A 15815-nucleotide genomic window follows, 5' to 3' on the forward strand; every position below is an offset into this window, starting at 1 on the left:
AAAGTCCACAACCCAGTAGAAAAAAAGGCAATTATATGAATTAGTGAAGAGGAATCTTCAGTCAATAAATAAGACCAGAAAGGTGCCTGTTAGTAAGCAAAACCCACAGACTGCTCTAGTGTCAGGCAAACGGAAAGGACTCTAATGACCAAGGTGCCACAGAGCCAGAGGATGACACTAACTAAACATGGCTTCCAGGTTCCAGGTTGAGTGGCGGCTGGCTCCACAGACCAGGACGGGCAATGAGGGAGTGGAGATGTGGGACCAGGGAACAGAGACGTGGAGTTGGAGGAACTGGGGTATGCAGCCTCGGGGAGTCACACAGGTCTGGAGCCCCAGGGAGAAGCTGGCCTGAGACACAGACTGAGAAGCCCAAGCACCCGTGCAGGTGTTAAGACGTGACTGTGAAGGGGACTGTTAGGAGGAGGGAGGGTTCAGAGAGAAGGAAGAGCAACCTGCTAATAAGGCAGAGAGTCTGGGAGAACCAGGAGGATCCTACAGTCATCTGTACCAAAAAGAAGAGCCAACAGCAAACCAAAGGGAATTGCTCCAGAGTTTTAAACTTAATGGGGACGGGGCAGGGCAGTGGGGGTTGCATTTTTAAATCACTTTTGTTCCTTCTAAACCAATGAAATTGTTAAATCAAGGAAAAATACAGTGAAAGACATTCCTGTATCGTTTGTCTGTTTATTGGAAGATCAGTTTTTCTATGAGAGCATTTGAGAGACTCTACAACAATTTAATAGATTAAGCCGCATCCGGGGAGAAAAAAGAAACAAATACCCCTGGAAACCTTCAGGAGTGCTGAATGTTTATTTTCATAAATAAGTATAAAATAGCAAATGCATGCCAGCAATTTTACAATATCTTGTAGAAATTACAGTCATTCTTGGTAATGGAAGGTTCTAGAGTTCATTGACCATGCAGTCGAAAGAGATTTGACTCTGGCAACGGGCAGGTCCCCTTCCATCCCAGGGTTTGCTTTTCATCCTTGCGGAATGACAGACAAACAGGTCATGTGCCAAAGGGGTGTGCTCTCCACGGTTACGGGATCCAGCTCACACGTACCAGGGGACTTCCATGGTGTCGTTTTCAAATGCAGAGGAGAAAGCAAAATTATGTTAATTCAGCAGAGTAAAAGCAGTCAATATCCCACAGGTGAAGCAGGATTTTAGCCAAACTGTAAAATTGTGAATACATCCCTATGGATGTGTGGATACAAGATGTGTGTAGTCATGTAATCTACTATGTATTTCTAAGGCCACCATTATTTAACACAAAAATGCTGGACCTGTGTTTCTGTAAAAACATTCCATAAACAAAAATGATTTTTAATAAAATAAACAATATGTATATGAAATTATAAAAAGTTCTACAAAATAAAGTTTAATATTTATGCTCAATAGAAACATGGTATGTTTTATTGTGCTTAAATTGTACATGATATAAGTTGAAGTGTTTCTATTGTGTTCATGAAAAATGCCACAAAAAGGATTAATACATGAAATGTTAGCAATACAACATAAAACAAAGGATAAACCATCGAAACACACTTTAATTATATAAAAGGCAGATCTATTTACTCAAAAGACGCAACTAAAACTTTTGCATTTTAGAGTGTGTACTGATACAGAAATAAAAAAAAAACTGTTGATAATTTGATCAAAACACAAATAATTTTCCTTACAGAGAGATAATCAGAACATAAGAAATCCCACAGAAACTTTAACCTTTACAACTTAACCTTTATTTACAATGTCATTAACCTTTAATACAATGCCATTAATATTGTACATGTTAAAGACTTAAGACACAAGAAGAACGTTGAAGCAAGAAATCATAATAGGCTTTCTTCACACTTCTAGAACTGACTACAATTGCTCCCTTTCCCTTGTGTCATTGCATTTGTGACAATAACTAAAACATTCAGTTAAGCTCTGGGGTTCAAGCTGATAGAACTGCAGGGAATTATCTGGTCCCATCCGTGGACGGAAGCTCAGCCCTGCTGGCTGGAGTCAGTGGAGCTCCATTCATTACCTCCTGATTTACAAATGCGTTTCTGATTCCCCTCTCCCACAGGATGTTATGCCTCATCAAGAACAATATTTTGTTCCTCACTGACGCAGGGGAACTCTTTTTCTTTCTCCATCTGTCACTCAAACTTCATGGGAGGAAATATACAAATTTCATGGGGGGAAGAACAAAAATCAGACCCAACTATAAACCAGGACATTTTTTTAAAAGTAAAGATCTTATTATATTCGTAAAAATGATTTTCAAAACCAAAGAACTACATGTGCTCAGCACTTTAGAAAAACAGAGAACCTCAAGGGGAAAAAAAAAAAATGGATCCCTTCCAGGAGGATGCTGCATTACACAGAAGAGCAAGACCTTCTGCCCTGACCTAACATCACAGAAACCAGTGGACAGCAGTCAGTCTGTCTGTCTGTTTCTGGTGCCGGGGGCTACCTGGGGGCTTCGACAGACCCAGGTGACACACACCGTCACCAACAGGCCTCGATCTTCTGACAGAGCCCGTGTTGGTGTGCGACGCTCTGCTCAGAGCACGTGGTCCTTAGCTGATGGCAAGCACTGTGACTCTGGTCACCACAGGAAAACAAGAAATGCATGTCTGGGTTTCGCTGTGATCTAAAATAATAATAATAATAATAACATTTTATCCTAGAATAGACTTTTCACTAAAATGTTGGTAACTCTCTTATTTTGAGAAAAACATTGAATTCCTTCAAGGCTCCGAGACCCAGTGTTTAAAGCACCATGGTATCTAGCATTTCTTAGCCTTTCCTCTCACGCTGTACCCATGGCTTCTCTCATTTTCACCTAGAAGGGGCTCAGCCTGAATCCCGCTGTGTCGAGAGCCCCTCTTGCTGTGCAAAGTGTGCCAGGGCGTCTCTATGAGCATCTGATATTCATCCATGTACATATTTTCTGTTCAGATGTGATGCTCTCTGCTCAGTGATTAACCTTTTTTAACTTCATAAAATGAAAGTGTAGGGCTAATTCCTGAGAAGAATTAGCCCATGAGACACAGGAGCCGTCTTAGGGTCCTGCAGTCACAATTTTAGATGCACAGTTTTCTTCCTAACTGAATGAATTCCATCCTTCGTGCACAAGATGGGTTATCTAGCAGAGATTCTGAGGACAGTGGTTGATGAGCTGTGCCCTGGCACCTTGATTTTATCTGATGGCTTCATAGCTCTGAACCCAGAGATGCCCACGGGCTCTAAGCCATGAATGTGGGATGGTTTTTCTCTACACCCAGGGCAAGAATTGACACTTTGAGAATGAAGCAGAAAGTGTGATCATGTCACACTCTTCCTGTGGGTCTGCAGTCCTCCGGGAAAAAATAATGATTAAAGTTTTTCTCTGGCCATAGTATGGTATGTTAAAACTAGAGTCCCTGGGCACTCAGCCACTATTCTAACAGAAGCTAAGCGGGTAATAGCCCCAGCCTGAGAAGGACTTCAGTCAAAACCTGTATTTGCTCTGCAAAACCCCTCCTGTTCCAATTCTACTAACAAACCAGTTGTTCACAAGTACCTTAAAAATTCAAATAAGTTTAAGATAGCAGTTGAGTGACATTAAAACTAGGAAATCTGAATATACAGCATCGAGAAGAACCAACATCTCAAAGCATCATATTGTTTGTTACATAGAAGCAATGTAAGTTTTTCATAGCACCCTGTTTCTCTATAAGACAAAACATGATGCCTAACCCAGATCTCTTCCATCCACTCACATAATTGATCCCAAATTCCCCACAAAGTGCTCATTAATAGAGCTAGCGTGACATGGGGACCACCTTCCCACATTTGGGAGGCGAAAAGATTTTCAACATCTATGTTAAAATCATGTATTTCCAAAGTGATATCCACAATTTTAATTCTCTGTGAGTGATTTCTTGCTTGGTTAGATGACTTATGTCACTTATTTATTGTTTTCAGTAATAAGTTTGTAACTTGTCTAAAGTGGTAAGTTGTTATTCATTCTTTCATAGTTTTATCTTGTCAATGGGTGTTAAAATATGCACACACAAAAGAATATGTCCCTGTTTTAAAAATGTTTTAATAGTTATTGTGACCTATACCTTCTTGAAGTATGCTTAAAACTCCAAATTTTATTTTTCATGTAAAATAACCCATAAGGAATTCCCTAAACCTAAGTTTCTTAGTATAATGAAGAAAAGAACAGGAAGGAAAAAAAGAGAAATGTTTTTATTAAAGAAGAAAAGAGAGAGAGAAATTCTTCAATGATAAAGGAAAGAGAAGGCATCTTCTTGAGACTTAGTTAAAACCTCTTATATTTAACCTCAAGTTTAAAGTCACCAAACCTGGAGCAAGCCCTGGTTGTCTGGAGCAACCAAAGTCCAGCTGATCCACATCCCTAGCCGCAGAAGAAGTGGATCAGCTTTCTTCGGTCCACAGCGCTTGATACTGCCCACCTGAAGAGGTGAGTCCATTTACCAGGAGAAGAACAATCTAGATTTTACACCAGAAACAACTGCACCCCATTTTCAATTCACATGCCCAGATTAATATATCCTGTGTTTTGTAATCTCCCTGAAATACTGTAACATTATAAATCTCTGCTCATTCTTCCTATTTGTGGGAGATACTAAAATAGCTATTAGGAGAAATACATCTATTTTCCAAGTACTACAAAGTGCTTTATATAACTGCCAACTATTCTGATTCCAAATGGTTGGCTATGAAACCTGGGGTTGGGAGGCAGTCTTTTAAATTTATGATTAATAATGATTCTTATAAAAGCTCTACAAGTTAAAATTTCCAATTCACAACTTCTACATAATTAAAAAATATATTCTTTAAAATGAGAAAAATATATTATTTCTATATATAAGGAAAGACTAGCATCATCTCTAATCATGATCACCAAACTAATGTAATTACACCCTCGCATACACCTCATAAGGCAAATTAACTTAATCAGTCACAAAGCAGTAATCAGGCACTATTTCCATTATGATGATTTAAAAAAAAAATTTCACCTATTTCAATCTGATATCTTCTAAATACATAGTAAAGAATCTGTTTAAAAGACTAAATAAGCCAGGCACAGGGGTGCATGCTTATAATCCCAGCATCTCGGGAGGCTGAGGCAGGAGGATCACGAATTCAAAGCCAGCCTCAGCAAAAGCAAGGTGCTAAGCAACTCAGTGAGACCCTGTCTCTAAATAAAATACAAAATAGGACTGGGGATGTGGCTCAGTGGTTGAGTGCCCCTGACTTCAATCCCCAGTATCACGCACCACCACCACCACCACCACCCCCCGACAAAAATAAACTAAATAAAATCAGCTTGGAAAATAGATACTTGCTGATATCTCTAGGGGAAAGACTATCACAAGACAGTGCTAACAGAAATAAAGCAACAGCAGGTGAAACTGGGTGGCCACAAACTCTTCTTATAGCCTACATTTTTCTTTCTATTACATTGTCTAACTTTTGAAGGGGAAAAAAGAAAGGAGAAGAGAGAGAGAGAGAGAGAGAGAGAGAGAGAAAGAAAAGAAAAGAAAAGAAAAGAAAAGAGAGAACCCAAAATCTGGGAAGAATTCCATCTGAGGAATAAGAGTTTTGGGTTTTCCAACACAGTAACATGAGGGGGAAGGAAAGGATCCTTGGTAAAGGTAGACTTGACCCATGGAAATCCACAGGATTTCCAGAATTTGCTGGGCAGCACAAGTTGTCCTTCCTTCCCCGCTCCTTCCTGAGGGCTGCCCTTCCTGGTGCCCAGGGCAGCAGGTAGGGTGTCAACCTGAGACACCCTCAATGAATGCTCCCCCTACCAGAGCGGATGCCTTGCACTCGCCCTGGAATGCCCTCGGGTTGAGTCTGGCTTAAGAGGAGGAAAGACAGGAAGGTCAACCAGCCAAGGAAGCCTGCTGACCTCCGGCCATCTCCAAGATACCTCTGAAACTAAATTGCAACTGTTTTCATTCAAAAGTTTATTGCTTTAAGAAAATAACATGTTTTCCTATTACCAATTCTTTAAAATTCTATGCTTTCTTAGATAAATGCTTTAGAACAAGCTGCCGTCTACTGCTGTCATTCCTAAATTCACAATAACGAATGCAATGGGAGTGATTCTATCCTTCTATCCTTACAAACATAAGTGGCCGACTGTCCGCGGCAGATTCCTCTCTGTCCCTCTTATTCAAATCTTCTAAGTGACATAAAAATACATGCCGTAAAGCACGTCATTCTCTGTTAGTAGCTACTGAGAGTCATCCGGCCTTCCACAGAGGCCTCTGATTGTGAGGTTCCACAGGGAGGGTCCGACCGTCTTGCCTCGCCAGGTTTAGCAAGAACGATGCGCTCACGGCTCAGGGTCCCGGCTCCGTTCTCGTACTCCGAGTCCTCGCTCTTAGTCACCATCTATGCCACCACAGCGTAGTCCTTGCTCTGCTCATTGCTCCCGTTTTCCTGAGGACTAGTGATCTTCACTTCTGGCCTCGGTGGCCTCTGAGGGTCCACGTCAGCCTGGAGGAAAACAGATCAACACGAAGGTGTTCAGCGTTTCCTCTACAAAGGCAACAAAAGTCACAGGGGAAAAGCTGGTTACCAGGGTCCCCTGTACTCTCCTAAGTCCTCCACCAGAACCATGCCTCGCTCCCCTTGTGCCTCCGTCTGTGGCCGCCCAGCGGACACACCGTTCTACTTGCAGAGAAGGCTTTCCTGACATTGTGATCACCATGTCCTATGCCGCAGGCTTTAGATTTCTGTTGTTGTTTCTTTTCTTTATTTCCCTTCGATCTTTTCTTTCAAAAAACATCTTTATATTTTTCTGTGGAGAGGGACCCCAGCAACACAGCAGCCCTGCCCTGGAGTCCCGAGGCCCAGCCTCCTTCTGAGGCTCTCCCGGGGACTCCCAGGCATGCCAGTGCTATGCCAGGAGCCATGGAGCAGTAGGCAGAGCAGGACGGGGAGCCCAACTGCAGGGCAGCTCCTCTCCCACGGCGTCAGTGATACGGCCCCAGGGGTCGTTTGATTTCCCCCAGGAGACTGAAACCAGGGGCGAGACTAGAACTCACTGGCTTGAAAACCAAAACTCCAAAATGCTGGTTTTCAAACTTTGCTGCATGGAATCCTGAAGGCCTCACAGCTCTGCCAGAGCCACCAGCAAGGACGAGAGTCAGTCCAGCTCCCCAAACCTCCAGGCCACAGTCTTACTCATGACCCTTTCTAGGGAGAACCCAAAAATCTCTCCAGAATGCAATGGGAGTGATTCTATCCTTCAAGCACACGGTACGTGGTCGTCAGCTATAAGGACCATGTTTACACAGACATCTTGGACTTATTCCTCCTAAGTGAAATTTTATATCCTGAGACCAACATCTCCCAGCCCCCACCCCAGCCCCTAATAACCACCATTCTGCCCTCTGCCTAAGTTCAGCTTTGTTGGGCTCTGTGTATAAGTGACACCATGGAGAATTTGTCAATCTGTGCCTGGCTTGTTTTACTTTACACAACGTCTTCCATGTTATTGAAAACTGTAGCATTGTTTTCAGAAGTTATATTTATGGAAGATGGATGGACATGCAGTCCATTCATTTATGTAAAATCTATCTAGGTCATGCATTGAATTAAGCTAGACCTCTGAGGGCAGAAAATGTGTCCTAGGATTTCATGACCTTGTCCCACACAGAACTGCACTTTTTGATTTCATGCAGTAAACTTTCATCAAAGGCTAACACCACAAAGAGTTCTATGAAACGGGCCATTGCAGTTGCCAAGTAAATGACATTGAGCATTGTGTGGATCTATGTGTTGTGGTCATCCCACTGGAGGAAGGACGAAAAGAGAGGCATGCTGAGAGTTCTGTTGCATGTTCAGAGTGCTTTGTATAGAGGTGCAGGGGGTTACAGGAGACTCTGCACCACTTATTAAAACCTGGCCACAAGCACGCTTTGCACTCTGCCAATGTTCAATTCTCTTGTTTTGCTCTAGCTACACTCAAGCGAGTTGAGTGCTTGGTTCAATTCATCCATTTAAGGTGGAACAAACCAACCTGGCTAATGCTCCCAGAGAGAAAAGAAGTCACTGATAATAGCGATGATGCTCTTTGTATCATCCAGGTCTCACTGGCCTTGATATCCTTTTCTGGCTTCTTGCTTGGTCCTAGCTTGTTTCTAGTTTAATTTTTTTCCTCCCTTTTATTATATATGTGGTTAAAGGGCTCTGTAAATTTTTGCTACAATGAGAGGAGATGAATAGATGGATGGCTGTCAGAAAGATGGACAGGAGAACTGTCAGATGGCAAAACTAACTTGTAAACTGATTCTAAATAAGTATAAATTAAAATTATTTAAACTGTATTAGGTCTTACTTACTCTGTCATAAGTGATTTCAGTGCCAGTCGTACGTGTTTGGATCATTCTCCAGGTTGATGCATGTGTGTGAAGGTTCTCTCCCCCACCCCATGCAAACACACAAGAAAGCAAAGCCATACCTCGTCTTGTCCACTGCCCGCCCCCGCTGGAGACTGTCTTTCCTCCTCCACTGCCGTCTGGAGCTCCTCATTAACCTGGTCCAGTTCCTCGCCATTTTCTTCGTCCGTGCCTCCATTCACCCGAGCAGCACCGGTGTTCTCCTCACTGGGATCTGGGATCTCCCCCACTTGCTCAGGGACATCGGCAGCCCCCCCACCGGCCTCATCTTCCACTTGGCCATTCATTTCTGAAAAGTCTTCTTTCTGTTCTGCATCTTTGTTGGTTTTCTCCTCATCTTCTTCCTCATCGACCATCTCTGCTGGCCTCTGACGGAACAAAAGAAATACTGAGTAAAAGTAGGAAGTGTAACAGATTTTCCATAGCAAGTCACAGTGAAGCAGTGACTACTATACGATAGTCCAGTGAGACTTTCCTCACGTGTGTGCGACACTTTCCAGGGCATGATGGGTTTGCACTGACCGAGTACCTACCTCACACCACCCTCTGAAGTGTTTTCTCATTTAATCAGCACAATGATCCTGTGAGATGGGCATCATTCCCACTTTACAGATGAGAAAACTAAGGAATGCATAGCCAAGCATCAAGCCCAAGGTCCCACTGGAGAATCCAGAACTTGAGCTAAGCATGTGACTTCAGAACCAGTGCTGAGGATCCCCTCACAGACAGGAAAACGAATACTTTTTCTAGCTGCCCAACATTGAACTGGTCACTTAATTCTCCAGCCTGTGTAAAATGAGAGCTTGGGACTGAATTAGCCCTGGCCTCCCTTCCATCTCTGAGAATTGATTCTTTCCTAAGTTACTAATTTCTATGGTACCATTAATACTCTCCTCATAAAAGTTGGCACAATGCTTTCCGTTGGAGAAGTGAAGAGGGAAGGAAATGAAGAACAGACTAACAGTTTAAAAATAAAATTCCACATAATACGAAAGAAACAAAAGTTGGAATCATGAATTCCTATCTTCTGTTAAAGTCTCAAATGTAGTGATTTGATATCAAAGATGCCCTTAAATAATGAGGAGAAAACAGTTGTTGCTAAGGTATCACAAAGTCACGGCTTGGGTCACCATACGGATTACGTAAGATGGTGAGGCTGATTGTTCGAATTTCCATTCAGAGGCCATTCATTCAAACAGGGTGCAGCCACCCAGGGGGAAGCCCGTAGGAAGGTCAGAGTGGGAGGGGAGTGGACCTGCCAAACGGTGCTAAAAGAAACAGCCAAGGATTCATGACATTTAACTCACAATGTTTGGTGAGCAATGTCTTGGTTTTAGTGTATGAGACCTGAATGACCAAAGATGAGAAAATGTCTCCAATCTCCAAACAAGAAACCGGCATTTTCCCAACTCCCCACCATATACTCGTCTCACCCTCGCTCTAAAGAGAACAAGCTCCCAAGGAACCAAGGCACACAGAATTAGGATTCAGAGGGGCAGGGCTGTCATTGCTAAAACTGAACCAAGGAGGACACTTCACACATGAAAAGTGGCTGTTTCCACACACAAACAATGAGCGATCGAAAAAGGAACTCATAAAAATAATTCCATTTACAATAGCTTCAAAAAAAATCACCTTAACCAAGGATATGAAAACACTACAAAACACTGCTCAAAGATATTAAAGAATGCAAACATATCCCATGTTCATGGTTTGGAATACTTAATTTTGTTTAAACATCAATACTATCCAGTGATCTATGGATTTCGAGCATATCAAAATTCCAATGGCATATCTGCAGAAATGGACAAACCAATTCTAAAATTCTGAAATATTAAGAAACCTTAAATAGCTAAAGCAATCTGGAAGAAAAAAAAAGGCACAAACCTGGAGGATTCACGCTTCCTGCCATCTGGAGCTCCAAAGCTTTCAAAACTTTCCACAAAGCTATCATTATCAAAACCAGTGGTTTAAACTGAATCAACAGAATAGAACAGAAGTCCTGAAATAAACTCTCACGATCAAATGACTAGGTGAGGAAATCAATGTCACTCAATGGAAAACAGAAAACCTTTTCACAAATCATTCTGGGAAAACTGGATATCCATGTACAAAAGAGTGAAGTGGGGCCCCTGCCTAGCACCATATGCAAAAACGGACTCAAAATGATGAGAAGCCTAAGTGATGACCTAAAACCAGGAAATTCTTAGAGGACAGTATGGAGCCAAAGCTTCATGACCTTAGGTCCAGCAGCAATTTCCCAGAAATGACACCAAAGGCACAGGAAACAAGGGGTGGACAAATTGAGCTTCTGGACTTTGTAATATTTTTGCATCCAAAGACACCACTAACAGAGTGAAATGGCAGCCCTCCAAATGGGAGAAGACATTCCCAACTCACACATCTGACAGGGCACTGACTGACGTCCCGAAAACACAGAGAACTCTTAAAACTCAACAACAAAAAAAAACAAGTGATCAAAAATATGCAGAGGACACAGACATTTCTCCAAAGAAGACATACAAATGGCCAATAAGTGGGTGAAAAGGTGCTCAGCACCACTCACCATTAGGGGAATGCAGAGAAAAACCACAGTCCAATACCAGCTCACACCCATTAGGATGATTGAGAGAGAGAGAGCCCTGCAGTGGGGATGTACAGGGGACAGCCTCGGGGAAAACAGCATGGCAGTTCCTCCAAAGTCTAAGCACAGAATGACCACATGGTCCAGCCATTCCACTTCTGAGTGGACGCCCAGAAGAACTGAAAGCTGGGTCTAAAGAGACATTCTCATACCCAAGTTCACAGCACCTTGATTCACAATAGCTAAAATGTGGAGTCGACCCAAGTGTGCAAGGAGACTGACAGCTAAGCAAGAGGTGGACGTCCGCCAGTGGAATGTCATTCATCTTTGGTCAGTAAGGGAATCCTGACGCGTGCCAACAATCCGTGACATCACGCTAAGTGAAATAAGCCACTCACAAAAGACACACACTGAACAAATCCACTTTATCTGACGTACCTGAGGGAGGTAAAATCACAGAGAGAAGGTGGCCTCCAGGGCCCTGGGGAAGGGCGAGTGGGGAAACCAAGGCCTCGTGGACACAGTCCACCCATGCAAGATGAAGAGTTCTGGGGACGTGTGGTGGTGACGGCTTCACAGAGTCACGAGCGTAGCTGATGTTTAGATGTACCGTAGACTTGATGGCTAAGAGGGTAAAATCTACAGTATGTGCACTTTACCTCAGAGTAAGACTTAGAACAAAAATAAAGAGAGAAGGGACGTCCTGAGCCAAAGATGACCTTCCTGTGTCCCTGAGGGGGGTAGGAAAGAGCCTGCAGCAGGCAGCTGGGGCTTCCCCTGTGGAGACACTGAGGAAGAGGGGGGCTTCAGAGCACAGGCAGAGTGAGGACCCAGCTCAGAGAAAACCCTGCAGGTGTCCCCCACTAATGTGCCAGAAGAGAAGACTAAAGGCCTGGGTGTCCTGGCCCCGAGACAGCGAGTCCCCGACCCAGACTCTGGGGACTTGGGGAAGATGGTCACTGTGGAAACTTTAAGAGATACGTGGGGACTTTGGCCACGGAGCCTCGGGTACCCATCTGTGTTAGTACTCCAGACGCCAGGCACTCAGAGACAATATGAGGTCAACAAGGAACTCAGGGCACAGGCGCAGGACAGTAGCAGTGGAGCGAGTGGCAGAGGGGCCTCCAGGTGGGGTGGCAGCTTGCAGCAGGCCTTGCGCCTCTGTCACAGATGCTGCCATAGCCCATCGGCGCTGTTGGCCAACGGGCAGCAATGGGCCGCAACGGGCCAGAGTAGGGTGGCTGGAAGCTTGTGCACACCCCCACTTACTCCTCGCTCCACAGCCTCCCGAGGGCCCCCGCCATACAGCTGGGGGAAGCAGGACATCACAGCACTTCCACCAGCAGGACAGGGGCTGCAGCCGGGCCCGGCGACCCAAGTCTGGCCCTGCCCTGGACAAGTAACCAGGTATGGCTCCTTCCCAGTCATGGCTACAGGGACCTTCCTGTGTCCCTCAGTGGCCAATGAGCATGGCAGCAGCCGTGGCCATGCCTATCTTCCTGCTTAAAGATCACTGACATGAAAGCAAAGCCTTTCTGGATTCCCACCAGGGACTCTGGTGTGCGGTAAGGAGGGACCACTGGGCCGATTCCGAGGCCAAGCGCCTGACGCAGTGCCCAGCAAGAACCCGAAACAGAAAGAGCAGGTTCCCTCTTACATTACGCTAGGACAAGAGGTAACTGCGCGTCCGTCCCAGGAGTTATGTTCACACTTACTATGTCTAAACCTGCTTTATTTAGGGCAAATGAGTTTTCTGTTTTAAAGAGAAGTTATACAGCATAACTTAATGAGAAATAATAATAGGGGAAAAACCTGGGAGACAGAGGAAGGACAGGAGGGAAAATGGGGTACCATGAACCAAAGTCAATTTCCATGTGTGAGTGTTTGTCAGGATGAACCCAAATGCTATGTACGACTATAAAGCTCTAAAAAAAAAAAAAAAAAAACCACCATCCACTGTAATTGTGCAAGAATCTAGATACTGTCCTGGCCTCCTGAGAATATGAACACTGCTGCTGAAGCCTATTAAGGTGACAACATCTAAGTGGGAAACACTGGTTTTCCTTTCTTGACATCGGGATTTACACATCATAATTGCAACATGACAGTATGTTTTCTTTTCTTGATTTTTAGTTTTTTATTTCTCAGTCTTACCCCAATTTCCAAATAGTGTGTCTCTCTCTCCTTCCCTCTGCCTCTCTCTCTCTCTCCCTCCCTCCGCCTCTTCTCTCTCTCCTGCAAAGGGCAGGCATCACCCTGTTCTGTACATAAAGAAGGCCTCCAGCCCCAGACTCGGGGCTCTGTCTTCCTGCCATTATCGTCACCTCACTAACAAGCAGCACGATGCTTTCATCCCGTTACTCTACGACCCCCCAGCACAGCCATTTCAGCAGCCATCCTAGGAAGCCACATCTCATTAGTTCAACGTTAAGAAATACAAGATTATGGTGCTGAAATACCAATTTGATCAATTTAAACAAGATGGCAATATTAGTTAAAAGGTTTATAATCTTTTAAAATATCCTGAGTCTGGAATAAAATTTATTATTACTACGACACTACAATTCAGAGCAAAAAAAAAAAAATGCTGCTATGACAGATCTGTAATGAATAAATGAAAAGCAATGTGCTTTTTGGTGTAATCTCCTTTGAAGCAGGCATTAAATTATTAAAGATGTTTCCAGTGTATACATCAATCAAATCATCCCCAGAAGGAACACTGGGTTTTACACCCATGCACATGCACGCGCACGCATACACACACACACACACAACCGACACCATGGTGAAGCCTGCAAAATAGGAAAAGAGACCTCCTTCTACATCTGAGTGGGTATCCATGGTGGGAAGAAGCAATTTTTCAAGAAAACAAGAAAAGCAAGAGCCACCTCCTCCAGCTCTTCCCTCTTCTTGCTGCTGAAGAGGGCGCCCCCCACCCCATACACACAGGTCAGAACCGCCACCGGAGGAGGAGAGACTGGCTCACGTGAGCGAATCCTCCTCACTCCTGGCTGCGCGTTCTCCCTGGCTTCAAGCTCTCTGGAACAGTCTTCACAACAAATCCACCACCCCAGGACTCTTCGGCTTGTTTCTGCATTGCGATCCACCCTCAGCCACACAAATGTGCCAGCCAGTCCCTTAAGTAACACGCACGCCTGGGTGACACATGGCTCCCTCTTCAGACCAGATGGCAGGTGGCAGTGGCCGGGGATGGGTGCAATCATGCCCCACATACAGGGAGCACCTTATGTTTCTCAAAGCACTTCACGTGTGGTTTCTCCATGATGGTCCCCAAGGCGGAGAAGGGCAAACTGAGCCAGAGGAACGTCAATCAATCACCCAGGTCTCCCAGCCAGTGGGTAGCAACGCCTTCCATCAGCATCATAGAAACGTAAGCAGACACAAGACCCCTCTGAGGGGCAGGGGCCCTTGGTAGTTCGGAAACCAGTCACCATGGTAGCCGGCACCTGGACCAGGTTGGTCCCTGGACTAAAGAGGCAGATGACCGCAGGTGGAGTGGGGCTCTGCGTCTCTGACTGCTCCCTTCGCCTCTCGCTGCTCAAGTTTCTCACGTAGAGGACTCGACGTGCGGTTCTGCCCCCTGCGTGTTGTCCCTCAGGGTGGGCTGTCGTTAGCCGTGGGCTCTTTAGAGAGTGATGCAGCAAAGATGAGGTCATCAGGTCCCACGTGACCCGTGTTCTCACAGGAATGAGTTTCTGCTGATTGGCCACCATGTTGGTGGCACCATGCTGTGGCAGCCCTAGCAAACCGTGCCCAGCCACGCACACTCACATCCAGTGTCCTTAAGCATCACGGAGGTGGGGCTCTTTCACAGGAAGGAGGCCTGGCAGGACAAGGTGGCGGGGCAGATGCGCCCTCCCAGGCAGGAGCGTGGAGTGGGGCGCGTCCCAGGCCACCTGGTGATCCATGCTGTTCCCAGGATGCTCCTTCTTCTCATCCTGAGGGCCGCTGGCTCTGGGAGACCCTCCTGGCTCCCACAGGGGGTTGTCACTCCCTACTGATGCCCTGGTAATGCAGGTGCCTTCTTCGGTAAGCTCTAATCACAGGGCAGTGTTCCCCACCTGTGTCTGACAGGAAAACAGTGCACATGCATTGCGATCGAGTGGATGCCCCCACAACATCTGGGGACATCAGCCAGGGCTCTTCGGGGGCTGCTAGAAGTCTCTCATTTCCTTACTTGGCTCTGCGTCCAGTATCACAGACCAGGAATAGTGGTTTCCTGAATAATAAACACCATGTGCCTGCTGCAGGTCCAGGTGGGGGGACCCTCCAGTGGCTGGCGTTGAGCTCTGTGCACCTCACCTCATCGTCAAATTTACACCAACCTCATGGGATTTATTTGGGGCAAATACTGCTAGTCTCCCAATTTGCAGAAAGGCAAGCTGCAGCACAGACTGGTAAACTGACCCCAATTTCCGCAGCAGTGACAGAGGACTTGAATGCCTCTTGACCACAAACTTTCAGTGACCATTTCCCAAGGTGCAGAGCGTGTTAGAGTTAGGAGCCATCCCAACGCAACAGTGTTACAATGACTTCCGGCCCAGTGACGGAAGCCAGTGTCCCGCCATCTCCAGGGCAGGGTCTGAGTCTCTGCACGTCCCACAGTTCCCAGAGATGTGGAGCTGCTGCTCCTGGAAGGGCACTGTCCCCAGAGGATCTAAACCACACAGAGCTCAGGACGGTTCGGAATTAAATACACCACTTAAAATAGCATTTTTGATTAAAAGATCGTAATTGTACTAATGCCTCAAAAAATGCAAAGGGTTGCATTTTTATCTTTAA

At 45.2% G+C, this 15815-nt stretch overlaps 1 protein-coding gene across 1 annotated transcript in view; it reads right to left on the reverse strand.

Annotated features, from left to right (window-relative positions):
* Nucleotides 1-6416: 6416 nt before the first annotated feature.
* Nucleotides 6417-15815, reverse strand: part of Dcdc2 (doublecortin domain containing 2) — a 143945-nt gene continuing 134546 nt past the window's right edge. The window contains exons 9-10 of the mRNA XM_076857932.2: nt 8491-8796; nt 6417-6521 (exon numbers count right to left, since the gene is read on the reverse strand). Coding sequence (XP_076714047.2) covers nt 6417-6521; nt 8491-8796 — 411 coding nt within the window. The remainder of the gene's footprint in view (nt 6522-8490; nt 8797-15815) is intronic.

Source organism: Callospermophilus lateralis, chromosome 6 (assembly GCF_048772815.1).
Source record: "Callospermophilus lateralis isolate mCalLat2 chromosome 6, mCalLat2.hap1, whole genome shotgun sequence".
NCBI classification, from domain to species: Eukaryota; Metazoa; Chordata; class Mammalia; order Rodentia; family Sciuridae; genus Callospermophilus; species Callospermophilus lateralis.